General features: G+C 46.2%; 1 protein-coding gene across 1 annotated transcript; it reads right to left on the bottom strand.

The window, feature by feature from the left end:
- Positions 1–2,075: 2,075 nt before the first annotated feature.
- REM1 (RRAD and GEM like GTPase 1) lies at positions 2,076–14,527 on the bottom strand. The gene is made up of 5 exons (XM_083146600.1): positions 13,712–14,527; positions 9,973–10,249; positions 6,690–6,763; positions 6,390–6,591; positions 2,076–5,024 (listed from the first exon to the last, which is right to left on the bottom strand). The coding sequence occupies exons 2-5, from the start codon at positions 10,247–10,249 to the stop codon at positions 4,750–4,752; spliced, it is 828 nt and encodes a 275-aa protein (XP_083002726.1). The 5' UTR covers positions 13,712–14,527; the 3' UTR covers positions 2,076–4,749.
- Between the last annotated feature and the right edge of the window lie 6,144 nt (positions 14,528–20,671).

The raw sequence follows: 20,671 nt of genomic DNA, 5'->3' as shown, positions 1-20,671 counted from the left end.
TGTTCAACATAAGTTATAGATGGAGTGTGTAGCTAGCTAGGTGCACAGCGGCCGCTGTTAATTACCTTATCATTTCAAGCCCCTTTATTTTAATACTGCAGTGGCCAGTGTGATTGTATTACTGTGGGGGACAGTGTGATTGTATTTCTGCAGGAGGCAGTGTAATTGTATTACTGCGGGGGCCAGTGTGATTGTATTATTGTGGGGAACCAGTGTGATTGCATTACTGTGGGGGCCAGCGTGATTGTATTTCTGCAGGGGGCAGTGTAATTGTATTACTGTGGTGGCCAGTGTGATTGTATTTATGTGGGGAGCAGTGTAATTGTATTAGTGCGTGGGCCAGTGTGCTTGTTTAATTCCTGTGGGGGTCAATGCATATTTTTTATTACTCTGGGGACCAATTTATTTGTTTAATTACTGTGGGGTCAATGTATTTTTATTGCTGAGGGAGCAAATCTTTTTCTTTTATATTATTGTGGGGGCCAATGTGCAGTATTTGTTTATTTACTGTGGGCACTAATATATTTGTTTAATTAGTGTGCGGGTCATTGTATTTGTTTAATTGATGTGGTGCCAATGTGTTTTTATTACTGTGGGATCAAATATTTTTGTATTACTGTGGGGACAATTTGTTTAAATTACTATGGGGCAATTGTGTTGGTATTAATGTGGGGGCCAGTGTGTTTGTTTAATTAGTGTGGGGGCCAATGTATTTTTTTTTTACTGTGAAGACCAATGTGTGTTTTTTTTCCTATGAGGGAGTCATGATGTGTCTTGGCATTTTTTTAAGTCTTGTTCAGTGTGTCGCAATTTGAAAAAAGTTGAAAATCATTGCAATAGATGACATAGATGTAGTAAAGTATAATATTACAGAGGATATACTGGAAAATGAGTAAAACATCGTTCTATAAAGTATATAGAATTATTGATTTGTGGATGCTGATGGAGTACAGTACAATAAGATCCTATAGTTAGGTGGATACAGAGTACGGCATGATGGTGGATACAGATGGAGCATAGTATGAACTTAGGGGCAGTACGGATGGTGTGATGGTTAGCATTACTGCTTCACAGCACTTAGATCATGGGTTTATTCCCACCATGGCCCCAACTGTGCAGAGTTTGTATATTCTCCCTGTGCTTGCGTGGGTTTCCTCCCACAATCCAAAAATATACTGGTAGGTTAATTGGCTCCCAAAAAAATTAACCCTGTGTATGCGCAAGTACATGTGGCAGGGAATATAGATTGTAAACTCCACTGGGGCAGGGACTGATGGGAATGTTCGAATATTCACTGTAAAGCGCTGCAGAATATGTGTGCGCTATTTAAGAAAACGTAAGAAATAAAAATAAAACTTAAGGTAGATTTACAGCATGATACTGTATATTGTAAATGCTTCAGATATGACATTGAATCCATGAGGAGGCAAAGTTGCATGACCTACAGTAGGTTCTATATTGTGTAGTTTGATATATTTTCAAATTGACCTGCATGTTCAGCAGATATTAATGGTCATATATTGTTAAAGATATCACTCAGAAGCCCTTTTCTGAGCCGTATCTTTAACAATATCCTCTGGTGTGTATGGGGCTTTACACTCCCTTCAACAAAACTGTATCCCATATTGTAAACAATGCATAGGCACTATCCAACATCCAGGCAGCGGACTGTCCTGTAAAATTTCCGGGCATACCACTAATATGCAGTAGGTGCACGCCAGTGGTGTGCAGGTGTGCACCACTGGCGCACCACCTCTAGAGCCCCCTTTCATGTCATACCCCCCAACCCCCCCATCACCTCTGCTCTGGTGATCGTACGCCGGAGCTCCTCCCCTGCTGCTTCCCCAGCTGCCAGCTGACATTCATAGCAATGACAAAGGAGGCAGGCTCGGGGATGTTCGGGACAGCTCGGGTGTACTCGGGAGCGCTCAGGAGTTTAGGCGTCCGAGTCCTCCCAAGCCGCCAAGAACATCCACGAGCCTGCCGCCTGTGGTCACTGCTGTGACTGATGGCTGGGGCAGCAATGGCACGGGAGCTCTGGCGTACAAACGCCGGAGCAGAGGTGAGAGGGGGCCCCTACGATCTGTGGTGGGTTTTGCTGGGGCAGGACAAACCTGCTCAAGAGGTTAAGAGCCATGTACAGCTGGTGAGTATCCATGATGAATTGAGAACTGTTTCCAGAATGCAATATGAACATGGAGAGACAAGGCATGCATTTATTTGTAGTTCAACCACTACATACAGATTGCATACATCTGCTTTTATCTATCCAATCAAGCAATTGGATAGAATACACTGTATGAAGAGCAGGAAATGGCTCTTCTATAAAGGCTCTTGTATAAAAGGCCTAATTCAGACCTGATCGCATGGCTGCTTATTTTCGGAGCCCAGGATATAGGTATATGCCGCCCTGCTAAAGTGAAATACTGCTCCATGCAGGCCTGCGATTAGCTGCAAATCCATAATGATTTTCCTGTGTGTGCAGTCTGTGCGTAGCCCAGGACTTATTTGGTGGCTGTGATAGAAGCAGGCTAATCAGGGCCGGAGCTGACATCACACGCCTTCCCCTAAAACAAATGGGCACGCATGCGTTTTCCCTGACACTCCCAGGAAACAGCCAGTTACCACCCCCAAATGCCAGGTTCCTGTCAATCAACTTGCGGTGGGCCAGCAATTGAAGAAGTAGCAGGCTTTTATCACAGGACAGCCTTGCCAATGCAAACTACGGGCCATTCGCATGCACAGTCTATCAATAATCGCCCAGTTTGTGAATTCCCAGCTGTTGGATCAAGTCTGAATCACGCCCAAAGTCCAAATTAATATCTCTTTCTGCTAAGAACTGCTGCACATTTATAACATATGTTACAGACCAACATTTTATAATATACATGTATTGAAACATGTATGTATTTGCTCCACACATTATAACGTTTCAAATGATTCAAACCTTTAAAGAATCACTCTGTACTGTCCATCAGGCCCCTCAGGTAAAACAATGCCTGTCTACCCCGCATAAAAAGCCGGGATGAGCTCAATGCCATATACTGTACAGAGCTCACATCAATGTAGAGAAAAACTTTAATATCAGTTCAGTTCAGTATCCCGACGTCAGGATCCCGACTGCCGGTGCTATTCTCCCTTGTGAGGGTCCACGATGAGCCCGTAAGGGGCTACTTTGCCCTCGCCCCCCTGCCGGAGCATCGGCAGTTGGGATCCTGACATTGGGATACTGACCGTCGGGATCCCCCCCTGTCGGAGCGCCATGCCACACCCCTTTTCCAGAAGGGGGATTTACTGAGTACTGATAGCCTACTTCATTGCAAATTTGTGAGCCCCAAACTGTCTGTTGGAAGTACAAATACAATACTTAGGATATTCAGACCTGATTGCACAGCTGCAAATTCATAGGCCGGCCAATTATCAAATGACTGCTCACGTGTATGGCTCGTAGTATGCATGCGCGAGGCCATCCTGCGATAAAATCCAGCCTGTTTTTTAATCACTAGATGTGATTGACAGGAAGCTGGAGTTTGTGGGTGGTAAACGTGAGCGTCAGAGAAAAGGCAGGCGTGCCCAAGTGTTTACAGCGAGGGTGTGTGACACAGGCTCCAGCCCCGAACAGCCTGTCTCTAGCGTACTGGCCGAGAATGTCCTGAGTTATACACAGACTGCACACACTGGAAAATCATTCAATGATGAGCGGTTGCAAATCAGATCAGAGATCAGGTCTGAATAACCCTCTTAGCTCCAATGTTCCAATGTAGTGTTCCCACTTACAGATCACTGACTTCCAATATGTTGTTTGCATATAGTAACCATTCTTTTAGAGTACAAATCTCAGTCCATTGGGTACTAGAAGCAACCCTCACTATACTGAACTGCCACCCAGACAGAGCCACGGTGACTGCTTTCAAATGTTTATGCAGAGGATACTCTGTCCCCACATTTATTGGACACAAACCACTGATGCCAGTCTGTTCTCAGAGGTCATTACTCATACGCCATTCAATGCATCACATGCTCCTCACCTAAGCAACACATTTGTCACCCTCAGTAAATGGGAAATATCCACTCCACTGTACCAAATGTTACACAGTGCATAAGCAATTCATTCTCCTCCCTCCTCGCTCTCCCCTGTCTATCCATACAGTCTCTCTCTCTTGGGCTTGCTTCATAAACATTGAGCTCAATTTTTCCACTGTTTGGTCAGTGCTGGATTAGAGGGAGCTGGGTGAAATTCCATGAAATCCTAAAAGGGGAGAGAGGAGGGAGAGAGGGAGATGGAGGACTCAGGAGTGGAGAGAAGAGACACAGGGCAGCTTCCTGCAGTTTTCTTTGAGTACAGTATTAAAGTGGAAAAATTTCTAATTACAAAAAGTTGATCCTGAGATGTGTTCCTTGTGTATGATTGTCTTGGAGACCGTTATGTCCTATTAATCAAGTTACAATAGTGCAATAAAGAAAAAAGTGAAATGTGCAAAAGAAGAGCAACAGGACAGTCACAAACAATGAATTTTAATCCATTAAATTGTCCAAGTGAAAGCAGTTAATTATTTTGCTTGTACTGAATGATAGCCAGTCTTTATGGGATTGTTCCTGCATGATAGCCATTTCCTGGTTCATTATCCCTGTGAGTGAATCAACGCTTTACTGTACATTACTTCTCGGCCTCTCAAGTAGGAATAATATGGCCTATGAACTTTGTCATGCTCCAAGTTTGCAGGTCCTCCATAACCATAGATAGATCATTCAGAGTACGGACAAGTCGTGACATGAGCGTGAATGTACTCTCAGAACGGTCTTGCTGTTTCTGGTTACAAGCCGGTCCAGAAACCTGCGCGCCCTCTTGCTAAGACTTTCTTTGCGCTGACTCCGCACCCGGCAGCTTTCAGATGTATCAGCTCCTTCTCTCCGAAGCCGGATCTGTCGCACCATCCCCTCAAACAGCTCTTGGACATTGTGCTGCAGTGAAGCCGAAGTCTCAATGAATTTACAGTCAAAAACCACAGCACAGGCACGACCCTCTGTGAAATAAAATCATGTAAATATGTAAATGCTATAAGGCGGCCATTTGTAAAGTGCAATGGAATATACTGGCACTATATAAGGTACTTGTGTAGTTTCACAGTGGCAGTTACGTAAACAGAGTAGCGTCCCTGTCAGAATCAGCGCAGTGTTCCAGCAGTCAGCGTCCCTGTCAGTATCAGCGTAGTGTTCCCGCCCATTCGCGGCTAGCCGGAGCTTACGTAGCGTAGTCAGCGTTATGCAGTTAGCGTAGTCAGTCATCGCTTATTACATTGTGTGGGAACCATTGACCATTTTAATCTGCCTGACATGACAGGTGTGAATGTGTTCCTGAAACACCCCCACTATCCACGTCGGCGTGGAGTTGATGTTATAAAGTGTGGTGAGCATAGCAAGCCCGAAGCATGGCGAGCCCAGCGAGGGGACACGGATTACTTTACATGTATTCAGGGTTCCCTTGCGGGGCTCGCTGCGCTCGCCACGCTTTGGGCACGGTGGCTCGCTGCAATCGCCACACTTTATAACATCAACTCCACACCGACGTGGATTGTGGGGGTATGAACAGGTTTGGGGGGGCACGTTCCGAGCCCGTTGCGATTGCCACGCTTCGGGCAGCGAGCCCCGCAAGGCGGAATACACGTCAAGTAATCCACGTCCGCCACACTTTATAAAATGAACAGGTCGGGAGGAGGAGTAACGCGTCGGGCTGGCGTGGATAGTGAGGTTTTGAAATGGAGGCATTTGCCAGTATGTAGCATGGAGCACTGGCAAATGCATCCTTTATTGTGCATGAGACGCACTTGCGCCCGCACCCCCTTTTGTGCACGAAACACACGTGTTATCAAACCCCTAACCGTCTCCCTGAAGCAGACACAAGCAGAGACGCACAAGCGTCTGAGACGCTCTTGTGTCTCAGATAGATGGAGCGCCTCTCCGCTGGCGCCTGCTTGACCGCCTCTCCGCCGGCATCCGGTGGTAACCAGTGCTGTGTGGGAGGCGCTCACTAGGCTTGCCAGGGACAGAGCTGCAGCTCCCGGGGACAGTACGGCGACTACGCTGCCTGACGGGGACACTATGCTGACTACGCTAAGCAGTCGTTGGGCTAAGCTGACAACGTAGCTTAGCATACGCTGAAAACGTAGCGTAGCCTGCCGCCGTGAAACTACACAAGTACCCTATATAATTATATTTTACTATATAAATATTATAGGACACACAGGTATCAAGAAAAATGGATAAGATCTGGCAGATCTAAAGGAGCAGATAAGAGAAAACAGTATTTGGCAGTGCATGACTGGAACTGGAAAGAGCCTTTGGGAAGCTGCCACATCAGTACAGAGGTTTCACTATTCTCAATCACTCACCTTCAACAGACACTTCACGGCTGCGGACGAGGTCTGTCTTATTCCCTACAAGGATTATTGGAATATTTTCATACTGACGTGTGCGTCTGAGCTGGATTCTTAGCTCTGAGGCACTTTCAAAGCTGGAGCGGTCTGTGATGGAATAGACAATGATATATGCATGTCCCACACGCATGGCACTCTCAAGCCCAGCAAATGGCTTCTGTAGCAAAACAAAAACAAAAATGATGTACAACAAAGATGTCCAACTCATGATAAGTATCACAACTTATTATAAGACCTGGAGCCTGCCAACAATACCTGAACCTCGCAGATGTCCATTAGAAGCAGATTGGTTTCCTCGCCATCTACCGTCAGTGTGCACTGGTACAGCTCTAAAAGAACATATACTGTATTTTACTGTTTTTGTAAAGTGCACATCGATTTATGCCTCATAGCAAATGTATTAAATAGCCACTAAATACATATCTTTTAAATCAAAATACTTGAGACATTAAGCTACTCATTTAGTATGCTGACATGTTCAGGAGTGGTAAAACCACAATGCAAGCTCTCACAGTGGCCCTTATTCAGATTCGAGCGGTACGGCCCGCGTGCGGCCGTACCGCCGATGTTTTCCGTCTGCACATGCGCAGAGGTCAATCTGCGCATGTGCAGGCGAATTCGCCGCACATAAATTTACTACGCCGCAAAGGGGGCGTATAGGGGAGTGAGGGGCTTCATGCCCTCATTTCCCTATGTATACGCCCCGCGTTTCATGGGCGTTCCCATGCAAACGCGGGGCGTATGCATGGTAATGAGGCTATGACGCCAGTGATGGGGGCGGAAAGCTGACATCGCCGGATGTCAGCTGCCCGCCCCAATACAAGCTTTCACACGGACGATTGTCCGTGTGCTCTAAGCTTGCGTGAGCGGGGGGAGCGTGCGGCCCTGCCTTCGATGGTCATCGACCATCGAATGCAGGGGGCAGCTCCCAACATGGTGGAGGCGTACGCCCCGCCATTTTCATGCGGATCGGCAGCCGTCCGTGTACGGACGGCCGTGCCGATCCGTCTTGTAGGCGGGGATTCGTCTGGTGCGGTCGGAGCCGCATATGCGGCTCGACCGCACCAACCAGAATAAGGGCCAGTGTAGGAGGCTGACATTTTGTGAGCTGAACCAATTATCACAAACTCATCAATGACAAATGAGCCAATAGAGTTGAGGGATAATTTACAGGCTAAATGCTGGATTCTACCCACAAAATGTCTGCTGCTATGGAGGTCAGTGTGAAGGGCATTTGTACACCCTGCGGCACACATACAGTTCTAGACCTGCTGTGTGAGTAATAGCTGCAATACAAAACACTTTCTATACACAGGGCCTGATTCAGAGATGTACCAGAACTACACAGCTTGGGTAAATTTTTGGAATGACCCTGTTCCCCACATTGGTTCTAGCTGAGCTCAGGGGTTTGTGCATGCTGCTTCCTGCAGGAACTACTTTTCCCTATAGTAGGAAAGCCCCATTCTGTTGAACAGGCTGTCATAGTGTAAATCAGACCAAACTACTGCATCCAGCACTTGGGATTGTTGATTTGGTGGAACACAGGCATGCAGGGTTTTTTTCTTATAACATGGCACTGTACATGGTGATCCTCTTAGCAGTGGTGAGAGCACCTGCAAGGGCACCTCTCTGCATACTCTGAGCACGGAGTGCTGGCATGGAAGATTATGTGCATTAAGTGCACCAGTACTGGTGCAAAGCCAAGCAGCAGAGAATTAAGTAGAGAGAGATAAAGTAGTTTATCACTCTCTATTTATCACTCTCCAAGTAGCTGTGTACACAAGGTGCAATATCGCTGACAAGTGTTTGCCAGTGTTTTCCATGTGCTGTGGGAGATAAATCGCCAGGTGTGCGCTCCCGTGTTCAGCCCCTAATGTTCGCTGGTCGCAGGAGCTTGCTCCCGCGATCAGCTGTTTCCTTCTGCGGCTCCCCCGGCAGAGTCTCCTTTTCATCAGCAACCATCTCTGGTCACTGATAAAAGGGGACACTGAGCAATATATTACACCGTGTGTACTACTGCTTACCCTAATATTTTTTTTAATAGCTTTTTATTAAACATTGCATTGCAAATAAACAAATACATTTGTTTGTACAGTACAATAAAGTATTTCAGTGGAAAGACAGTAATAACAGAGATGAAGAAATACTGTATACAGTGCAAAAATTGTTTCTTATAAATTCCAACTGTAAATATGTAATTACAATAAAATTAAATAAAGAACCTTGTGGAAAATAAAGCAAGAATATTTGGTGTGTTTTTGGTACTTGTGGTATAGCATGGCGCCCGGCTACACTACGTTTTCAACGTAGGCTAATCTACGCTGGCTGCCTAGCATAGTTATCGTAGTGACTCCGTGGCAGCCTGACTCTGTCCCGGCGTCCATGGCAAGCCTAGTGAGCGCCTCTCACACAGCGCTGGTAACCGCCAGATCCCCTGCGCTGGCGAACGCCGGTGGAGAGGCGATCATGTGGGCAGTCTCATTAATTATTGCGGCAGGGTACGGCAACCCTGCCCATGTCTGCTTTAGTGAGAGCCTCCTTTTCAAACCTCCACTATCCACGCTAGCTCGAAGTGAGGCGAGCCATGCGTGGGGATGCGTTACGTGCCCCCTGACCTATTCATACCCCCACTATCCCCGTCGGCGTGGAGTTGATTTTATAAAGTGTGGTGAGCACAGCGAGCCACCGAGCCCGAAGAGTGGCGAGCACAGTGCGCCCCGCGAGGGGACACGGATTACTTTACATGTATTCCGCGTCCCCTTGCGGGGCTCGCTGCGCTCACCACGCTTCGGGCTCAGTGGCTCGCTATGCTCACCACACTTTACAGCATCAACTCCGCGCCAACGTGGATAGTGGGGGTATGAACAGGTCGGGGGGGGACGCGCAGCGACGTGGAAAGTGGGCGTGTTTCAGGAACACCTATCTGACAGGGACACGGTCTAAGCTGGCCGCGGGAACACTACACTACTTCTGACAGGGACACTAACTACGCTAAGTGCCCGCGGGAACACTACGCTACTTCTGACTGACTACGCTAACTACATTGGCCGCGCGAACACTACGCTGATTCTGACAGGGACCCTACGCTAGCTATGTAACGGGCGCTGAGCTATTACACAAGTACCGTGTTTTTTTCCAATAGAGCAATCAGTTACCCCAAGATTTTTCATTTAGTGCACTTCATAAATTAAGCTAGCTGCATAGAAGACAGGTACCCTAGACTGGAGTTATCACTAATATTACAGAGATTATTGCACCAGAACTGTGTTTGACCTTAAACCATAAAGTTTTGATCATTGTTGTCCAACTACAAGAACAGGGAAACCTAGAACCACCATAGTGCTATCAGGACAGATCAAGCAGCTATTATTAAGCTGAGGACTATCATTCCTGCCACAGATGATTTTCATGCAAATTGTCACTTCCTGTCACTTTATTCCCTTTAATTGGCCCTCAGAGCCATTTGGCCCAGAAGGCAGGGTAGAGCTTGCACCAAAATGATGAATATAATAAATTTTGGGGCTCTCCCTGCTCTTACCTTGTTGTTCTTGTGTATCTCTGTCTTGCTCTCTTCTGAATATACCAATCAGACTGGACTTCCCAACCCCAGGATCTCCAAGCAGGACAACCCTGAAGAAGCCCTCAGATGTTCCATCTGAGCCTGCTGACTCCAATGATTCACTACCATGAGGCTCAAGTGTGGGCTGTAGGGGAGTGGGCACCTCCACTACGAAATGGGTCTGTGAGCGGTTCTGGTGTGCACAGGGCAAGGGTGTGCTTGCTCTCCTCCGCAAGGGGGCACGAGTGGCACACATCTATATAAGCACAAAGAGAGTCATTCATCAAACACTTTATATACTCGATCTCTAGCTACCAACCGTTTGCCATTAAGGTGTCATGTTTTCTCAATACATTGTAAAATTCCCTATTTACCATAGTGATGACACACTCTAGAACATTTATAAAAACCTTTGCTCCCAAAAAAAACCCAGAATGTAAAGTTTTATTTTTTGAACTCGTCAGAAGCTGAATATTAATAATTAAAATATTAGTGCAAGTCACACTGGTAGGAAAGTGATCACTGATATGATGTGCAGACTTAACTGTAAGGCAATGGGGCATTTTGAATTTTGGGCATGTTTTTGTCCCCGTTAGTGCGTAAACAGCCACACTTTATTATGGCAACCCGGCTCAAAGGGCTACATGCAAAATTGTGCAAATTGGGTGCAGGTGGGGTGGGATTGTGTGCAGTGCAACATGCGATGCTGTTAATGGAGTTGCAACACTTCTGCAATGGCAACTTGTACTCTTCTCCTGCATTTGGATTCCCCCCAGTTTGATGAGATACTTGTGGCTTCACATGTAGAGCATGTACACAGCCCTGAGATGGTGCGCAGAGTATTTAGATGTGAGATCATTTTGCAGAGAATTGATATAGCTACCAGAAAGTACTGAATAAGCTATAAGGGCATTGAAATATGAAATAGCTTTGACATAATGGGTCCAATTTATACCTGCTTGTTGGGCTGCAAGTGTTCGGAGCCCAGCAAACAGGTAAACGCCCCCCACACAAGTGAAATCCTGCCTATATGCACAGCTGCAAATGCGTTGGCAACTGTGCACACAGGGAAATCAGATGGATTCCCCCCTGTTAGCAAGTGTGAGTAAGTCTAGTCCTACTCAGTGCTGAGAAGGCCGTGGGGAGGAGGCTGCTGATGACATCAATGGCCCTACCTCTCCACGGCCAGGAAACACCTGCATTTTCCAGGGCACTCCCAGAAAACCCTGGTTTACCGCCTCCAATTGGTCACATGGTGTTTGTGTACTAGCCTTTGCTTATTCATTCATACAGACGGCTTGCGCATGCCCACATGTACCTTGCGCATGCGAGGTGGTCCGATAATTGGCTGCAAATTCATAGCCCTAGGTGTTGGTCTGAATTGGCCCAATGTGTAGCAGCAGTTTGGTAAGGGTGTGAAATAATGGGCCTGATGCTGTATTGGACAAAATAGTGTCTGCATAACGTAAAATACACAAATGGCTCAGTGCATGCCCAGAAACCAAGTATGGATCTAACACAGCCACGTGCAGCTGGGGAGGTGGGATGGGGGAGGGAAGAAGCAGACTAACTATACAGAATACTGTTTGGGGGTTATTCTAGTTCACTAGCAAAGGCAAATTCACTCTCAGATGGACAAAACCACGTGCACTGCAGGTGGGCCTGATGTAATATGTGCAGAGAGAATTATATGTGGGTGGGGGTGTATATTCTGGTTTACTTCTTCTGGCAAATTCCTTCTCAAATGGACAAAACCTTGTACACTGCAGGTGGGGCAGATGTAACAGGTGAAGAGAGAATTAGATTTGGGTGGGGTTTTACTTCAAAGTAAGATCTATATTGCAGTGCAAAAATAAAGCAGTCAGTATTTTCCCTTCACAAAAACAAAATAACTCACCCGAATCTAATTCTCTCTGCACATTTTCCATCTGCCTCCCTGCAGTGCACATGGTTTTGTCCATCTAAGGAGGAATTTGCCAGAAGGAGTAAACCAAAATAAGATTTTGGGGTAGACCAAGGCAACTACCTTGTAGAAGACCCTACCAAATAAATTGACCATATAATATGTGTAATGTCTGAGGTGCTGGTACATGCTCCGATAACAGTCCCAACAAGCCCACATGTTTGCGGCCACTCTCCTTTACCTCCCTTTCAATCGCTACCAAATTAATCCTCACTGTGACCACAATTTAATTGCAGCACATACTCAATACCACCGATAATTGCTCTGATAACTGTGAAAACATGGTCAGACTGTACAACTGAATCAGGCCCAGTGCATTGGGCCTGATTCATATTTATATGGTCTGCCAATGTTGAGATAGTTGTGTGATAATTTATGTAGCACTCACATATCTTTGACATACCATGCAGTGCTTAAGGTAATGTGAAGAGCAATTCTATAACAGATAATACAGAGCTGGGTCGCATAGTTGTCAGTTTATGTGCAGCGAATGATGACAGCTATAATATCATACAGAGTAATGTGGAGGCTGTAAAAACAAGGTACAGAGCATTTAGTCATAACAAAAGGGCAGATGTACTAAGCCTTGTGGACAGAAATAAAATACCAGCCAACCAGCTCCTAAATGCCACGTTACAGCTGTGTTTGAAATCTGACAGGTGATGATTGGCTGGTACATTATCTCAGTCCACTTTATCTCTCTCCAAGGCTTAATAAATACACCCCTGTGTATTAAGCATTGGAGAGAGATAAAGAACCAGCCAATCAGCTCCTATTACTGTATGTTACAGGTTGTGTTTGAAAATGGAGTTAGGAGCTGATTGGCACTTTAGCTCTTTATTAAGCCTTGTAGAGAGAATAAGTAGATGCCCAATGTGTAGAACATGGAGATAATTGTGACATGATGTACAAAATCATGTCACAATCATGCTAACTGCATTAGCTTTGATAATGTATTGGTTATTGTAGAGCTGGGAAATTGTGGTGTATTAAATAAAAAAAACATTGCATTGAGACAAATGTGGGCAAGCCGTGAGACCAATGTGGGCAGAGCCGTGAGACAGTGGAAACAATGTGAAGGTTATCAATATAACTAACAGAATGTGCAGAGCACTGAAATAACATTTTGCACATTAATCCATCTGTGAAATAAAGAGCTGAGAAAAAGACATATGTGGAGCTTTGATATCTGTACATTTTGCGGAGAGCTTTGAGCTAAACAGATAATGTTCAGAGCATTCACATGACTGTGAAATAACATGCAGAGCACTGATACAGCTGGGATAATGGCCCTTATTCAGATCTGATCGCAGTACAAATTTGTTCTCAAAATGGGCAAAACCATGTGCACTGCAGGTGGGGCAGATGTAACATGTACAGAGAGAGTTACATTTGGGTGGGGTGTGTTGAAACTGAAATTTAAATTGCAGTGTAAAAATAATACCGCCAGTATTTACCCGGCACAGAAACAAAATAACTCCCCCAAATCTAACTCCCCCAAATCATATTACATCTGCCCCACCTGCAGTGCACATGGTTTTGACCATTTTGAGAACAAATTTGTACTGCGATCAGATCTGAATGTGTGCAGAACTGAGAGATAAAGTTCACTGCATGTTTCCTCTGTGTGCTACAGTATGCTACAATATGGACAAATGCAGACCCCAGAACAGAGCTCCATCCTACAAGCTGAAGTGAGAATCCAATCTTTCTAATGATTTTACTTTTCAATCTCAAAAGTGAATTTACTCTTACCTCTGCCCCGTGGCGGATGCTGAATCTGTTTCTATGTCCAGAAATCAGTCTCCACTTCACTTGTCACTGGAACTTTAAAGTGTTCCAGGCAAGTTATCTTCTTGATGAGTTTCTCTTGTGAGTTGTATTGGTGAAGCAGCCTAGTCCTCGGACAGTCTCTGGGTTCCCTTGGCTAAATGTGTATGCCTGTCAGTGCATCTGGCTCTTGTGCTAGTACTATTACCCAGTTGTGCTTTATACAGCACAGGCTACAACAATTCGTATAGCTCCTCCTCCTCCATCACCCAAAGCACTACACTGTAACTAAAATCATTACAGTTATTACCGAATGGCAATTAATGCACGTTACTTAAAGAAAATCAGTGTTTAGTAATAAAAAATATTTTTTTTCACTGTTCGCTGTTCATTATTGCATCACAGCACACTCCAGTGTTGGAAAAGAGAAGTCATCTTTGTGCTCTACATTAAGATATTGCTTAGTAGCACTTGTTGTGATAGTAAATGGCTGCCAGGTATGTTTTTTGTCATGTGGACAGTAATCGCAAGTACCCTTTACACTGGGTATATTTCTTCTAAGTACCTCTGATGTGTATAAAGTTTTTTTTTTTAATCTATTAGTATAAGGTTAGGCCAGTGGTTCCCAAACTGTGTGCCTAGGCACCCTGGGGTGCCTCAGGACACTTGCAGGGGTGCCTTGGGTTTGTGGACCAAGATCAGTTCATAGTATTTATGGTCAATGTACCAGGCAAAACCAGTGCTTGTGGCTGCCAATCATAACATATGTGGACAAACAGAAGCAAAACCTGTCCCTCACCAGATAACCTTGACGGGAAACGGTCATCTATTAGAATGAACTTAGGTCTACAGTCATTAGGTCGACCCCACTAGGTCGACTGGCAGGAAGGTCGACCTGACTTAAGGTTGACATTGGCCAAGGTCGACATGACTTAAGGTCGAATTTGCATAAAGGTCGACGTGAGGAAGGTCGACTGGTCATAAGGTCGACATGGGGTTTTTCACAGTTTTTTGAGCCGACGTGCCGACAGGCGGTATTTCATGCCCTACCATCCACTAGGGCGTGGAGGAGGTTATTAAAGCTGTGGCGAGCGAAGCGAGCCACCGTGCCCGAAGCATGCGAGGGTCCGATTCTCATTGCCAACTGTGTCCATGTCGACTGTGTCGACATTCGGATAAAAAACAGTGAAAAACCCATGTCGACCTTATGACCAGTCGACCTTCCCCATGTCGACCTTTATGCAAATTCGACCTTAACTCATGTTGACCTTGGCCCATGTCGACCTTAAATCAGGTCGACCTTCCTGCCAGTCGACCTAGTGGTGTCGACCTAATGACTGTAGACCTAAGTTCATTCTGACAGATGTACCGATTCCGGGTGCCTTAAAAATATTTTGATGCTCTAGGGCAGGCATGTCCAACGTTGGCCCTCCAGATGTTTTGAAACTACACATCCCAGCATGCTTTGCCACAGTGTTGCTATTAGAGAATGCTAAAACTATTGCAAAGCATGCTGGGATGTGTAGTTTCAAAACATCTGGAGGGCCAACGTTGGACATGCCTGCTCTAGGGTGCCGTGATTCAAAAAAGTTTAGGAACCACTGGGTTAGGCATTTTTTTTTATGTTTTAATTATTCCATATACATTATTCCAGTGGTTCCTAGATGCAATCCTGAAAGCAAGCAACTTAAGTAGATCCATACTTGGCCATGGACAGATTAACAATGGGGTGGATATAGCTGCAGCTCCAGGCCTCCACATAGAAATAGGTCCATCATCATGACAGCAATATTTATTTATTAACAGTTTCTTATATAGCGCATACATGTTCCGCAGCGCTTTACAGAGAATATTTGAACAATAACATCAGTACCTGCCCCAGTGGAGCTTACAAACTATATTCCCTACCACATGTACACGCACACACAGACACAGACAATCTAGGGTTAATTTGTTGGGAGCCAATTAACCTAACAATATATATTTTTGGATTGTGGGAGGAAACCGGAGTACCCAGAGGAAACCCACGCAAGTATGGGGAGAATATACAAACTCCGCAGTTAGGGCCATGTTGGGAATTGAACATGTGACCTCAGTACTGTGAGGCAGTAATGCTATAAACATGCTGCCCCCAAGCGGCATGATGATCACCACCAGACAGACAACAGTTGGCCACATGGCTAGGCCACAAATCATAAGTATTAAAATTAAAGGCACTTGTGTAGTTTCACGGCGGCAGGCTACGCTACGTTTTCAGCGTAGGCTAAGCTACGTTGTCAGTGTAGCCCAACGGCTGCCTAACGCAGTCAGCGTAGTGTCCCCGCGGCAGCCCTGTGTAGTCTGCGTAGTGTACCCATCAGGCAACTTAGTCACTGTACTGTCCCCGCGAGCTGCAGCTCTGTCCCCGGCGTCCCTGGCAAGCCTAGTGAGTGCCTCTCACACAGCACCAGTAACCGCCAGATCCCCTGCGCTGGCGAACGCCGGTGGAGAGGCGATCATGTGGGCACCTGCGGAGAGGTGCTTTATCTGTCTGAGATGCACGAGCGTCTCAGACGCTTGTGCGTCTCAGTAAATCTTGCGGCAGGGTATGGCAACCCTGCCCTCATCCGCTTCAGGGAGACGGACAGGGTTAGGGGTTCGGTAGCGCGTGCGTATCATGCACAATAAAGGACGCATTTGCCAGTGCTCCATGTTACATACTGGCAAATGCCTCCATTTCAAACCCCCACTATCCACGCCAGCCCGAAGTGTGGCGAGCATACGCGGTACGTGTCCTCCTCTGACCTGTTCATACCACCACTATCCACGTTGCCGTGGAGTTGACTTTATAAAGTGTAGCGAGCGCAGTGTATTCCACGTCCCCTCACGGGGCTCGACAAGCTTCGGGCTCGCCACATTTTATATAATCAACTCCACGCCAACGTGGATAGTATGGGTATGAACAGGGCGTTAGGACGCATACCGCGTCCGCTCTTCACGCTTCGGACAGACGTGGATAGTGGGGGTGTTTCAGGAACACATTCACACCGGTCATGTCAGGCAGGTTAAAATGGTCAATGGTTCCCACACAATGTAATAAGCGCTGACTAACTACACTAACTGACTACGCTAACTACGTAAACTCCGGCTAGCCGCGAACAGATGGAAACACGGCGCTGATACTGAAAGGGACGTCTGACTGACTACGCTAACTACGTAAGTTCCGGCTAGCCGAGAACGGGCGGGAACACTGATACTGACAGGGACGCTGACCGCGGGAACTCTACGCTGATTCTGACAGGGACGCTATGCTGACTATGTTACTGCCGCCGTGAAACTAAACAAGTACCAAATTATATTCCAATTTTAAATATTTATGCAATTTTTGTATTTTTATATATTTAGGGAAAGATTGGGGCTTATAATGTATGGGTTCTACATGCCTTATTTGCATTGGCCTCACCAGGATTGGTGTAGGTTTTGGATAATAACTTCTATGGGTTGTGTATGCCACCCTGACAAGGTACCAGACGAGGCAGCCATCTTGGGTGCACTGCGTAGGATTACCATGGGTGATTGGAGAATACAGTAGGGTCCCAACAAAAACCGTCAGGTCCATGTCCACGCACAAATGTACCAGATGAGGCAACCTTGTGGGCGCAATATGCAGGTTACAATGTGGGAGGTGAGCCATACAAGTTCCCACTCCTATATGGGAAAACAGACATTTGTGTAGTAGTAGGATATACCCTGTATGGATCCACATGAAGCACATCATACCCACAGAGGAACCATCTGAGGCAACCATCTGGGTTGCACTGTGTAGGTTGTGCAATCAGTGGAGGTACACATTACAGGGATAGCACACGGTGGGGTGGTATTACACTGAGAAAAAAAAGCACAAGATAATCACACATTTACAGTGAAGCAGAAGAAGGGGGAACATTTGTGCTATTTGTGCATTGTCACTATTTTGATAAAATTATGTGTCCTGGTCTCACGGAAGCACTACAGGTACCGGGTGTGAGAAAGTGAGGAGCACAGTCCGCAGCAAATGTTCCTACTGATGCTGGCACTGGGGATCTCCCCCACAGCCCACTGCTCACCATGAGGGGTGAGCCCAGGGGTAGTCCTAATATTGTCAGGTGGAGGGGTGGTAGGCTTGGTCCTGGTGTTCTTATGGTCCACACAAAGATCCTAAATGTTGTGGTTGTATCGTAGTCCTTCTGTAGTAATGTTGGCTTGTTGTTTGTTTGCTTTCTGTCTTTCTTTTGTTTTAACGTTGGTATAACACTGCTATTGATTTTATGCTGACCCTTTATAATTAGACAACCTTGCGTCCAAACCTAAACTGAATAAATAAGGTCATACAAACTTGTATTCATCCTGATTACATTCCCCACCAAGCAAACCTCCCCCTCTAGCAAAAAGTGTTAATCAAATCTAACAAATGTAAGGTCAGTGGGGATGATTCAGGACCAATCACTAAGCAGGGGTCGTTCCTTGCTTATTGAGCGCCTTAACACTGCCCGCTGCCTGGCCGAATGCCCCCCACTGTCAGATCCCCTCGGTAACATGCGAGGGGATGTATGCGAACATATCCCCACACATGTAGCCGACCATCGAATGATTTCTGCCCTCACCGGAAATAAAGGTCAGTCTAAACGGACTGTTATTTCCTTCTCAGTCTGCGAAGTCATGTGACAGGAGCTGCTTGCCCCCCACAGGCATCGTCCCGAATGCGTTCCCAGGGGAACGCCCAGCGTTTTCATGGGGATGCCCATAAATCGCTGGGCGTTCCCCTGCCCTGGCCCCCCATCCCTACCTGTGGGAACATCTTGGCAACTGTGATATTCGCCAAAGGTGTTCCCACAGCGGCCCTGCACAGCCACATGTGTATAATCTCCCATACACATGCGCAGAGCCGCTACTGAATCAGGCAAAAAATATAAAGCCACTATAACAGCTTTTTAAAATTTTATCTATGCAATGTAATCCCTGATATGTAATTAAAAACACACTTCACATAAATCCAATGATGGCAGTAGTTGGTCAAATGTACATAATAATATATTAGTAGCTGCGATAGTCTGCAGTAGTGTTCTGAATAGGAGTTCTATAAAAAATGGGATGTTGCTATGGGCAACCAATCAGATTTTATCTATGTTCTTCAAGTAGGTGCTATACAAATACATTTATTCTGATTGGTTGCATTGGGCAACAACCCATATTAAATCAGGGTTGCTGACTTTATTATCCCGGAGAGGAGAGTTTCAGCAGCCGCTCAGGGGGCGGGGCTTACGAGTGCCATCACTAAGCCCCGCCCACATGATGGTAAACCAGCAATTTCACGGATCTCCGTGGAGGGGACGGGGCTAAAATGACGCGATTGTGCCGTTTTTAGCTCCGCCCCCTCCTCTGAGACCCGAGGATTGCGGCATATTAATGTCGGGTTGTCCACCCTTCCGGGGGGCCGGGAGGGGGACCCGATTTTCGGGAGACTCCCGGAAATTCCGGGAGGGTCGGCAACCCGGTATTAAATAGAAATGTTATCTTAGTAAATAAACCCCTATAAGAGTCCGATGTGTCAGTACCTGCTTATAACGTCCGCACATAGGAACTACAGAATACCTCCCACCTGGCTGGTCACATTGGATAGCACCTGGACAGCACATATCTGCTATCATATTTTTGAACATGAATTTTACAGTGGGCGACTTTGAGCTGAAAGACACTCAAAACAGCAAGTTTGAGCGGCTTTCATCTCAAAGCCGCCCAATGTGTATGGCCCGGTAATGAGCGGTGATCGCTGCTGCGCGCATTATCACCAGGAAAGCCGTTCATCTGCTGGTATTACCAGCAAATGAGCAGCTTTGAGGATGGCTTTGCAGCTAAAGTGACAGAATTAACCCCTTCCCGACATTTGACGTACATTTACGTCATGGTCGGGAAGTACTTCCCGACACATGGCATAAATGTACGTCATGGTTTCTAACTGTCACTGCGTCTATAGACGCAGTGACAGTTAGGTGATGTCTGCTGTCCCTGACAGCAGACATCCCCCCTCGCCGCCCAGGGGGGGCAGGGGTGCCCCCCCCGGTCGGCGATCGCTGTGATTGGCTGTTCAAATCTGAACAGCCATTCACAGCGTTTCCTGTGTTTTCGGCGGCTAAGCCGCTCGGTAACACAGGGATCGGTGGTGATCGGTGCTGACAAGTACAGCACCGATCACCACCGATGTGCAGCCCCCCCCTCCCACCCGCCGGGCACTCACCCGGCGGCAGCAGCAGCAGCTCCCCCGGCTCCCCCGGCAGCTCAGCGCAGCAGCGCTGCCCTCCTCCCTCCTCCCCCCTCCCCCCGCAGCAGCAGCAGCATCAAGCTGCACAAAAATAAAATGTGGCATGAATGAATGAATAAATATATATATATATATATATATATACACACACATATATATATATATATGTGTGTGTATATATATGTATATATATATATATATATATATATATATACACACACATACATATATATATATATATATATATATATATATGTGTGTGTGTGTGTGTGTATATGTATATATATATATATATATATATATGTATATATATATATATACATACACACATATATATATATATATATATATATATATAGATATTCCCGCGACATATGATGTATATATACGTCATGGTCGGGAGGTACTTCCCGACCGAAGACGTATATATACGTCATGGTTTTAAACTGTCACCGCGTCTATAGACGCGGTGACAGTTTGGAGAGGTCTGCTGTCCCTGACAGCAGACATCCCCCCTCGCGGCGATCGCTGCGATTGGCTGTTCAAATGTGAACAGCCAATTGCAGCGTTTTCTGTGTTACCGGCGGCTAAGCCGCTCGGTAACACAGTGATCGGTGGTGATCGGTGCTGTTAAGTACAGCACCGATCACCACCGATCGCCAGCCCCC

Source organism: Crinia signifera, chromosome 6 (genome assembly GCF_055691185.1).
Source record: "Crinia signifera chromosome 6, ASM5569118v1, whole genome shotgun sequence".
In the NCBI taxonomy this organism is placed as follows: Eukaryota; Metazoa; Chordata; class Amphibia; order Anura; family Myobatrachidae; genus Crinia; species Crinia signifera.
The sequence above is the reverse complement of the archived record's forward strand: the minus strand, read 5'-3'. Positions and strand labels throughout refer to the sequence as shown.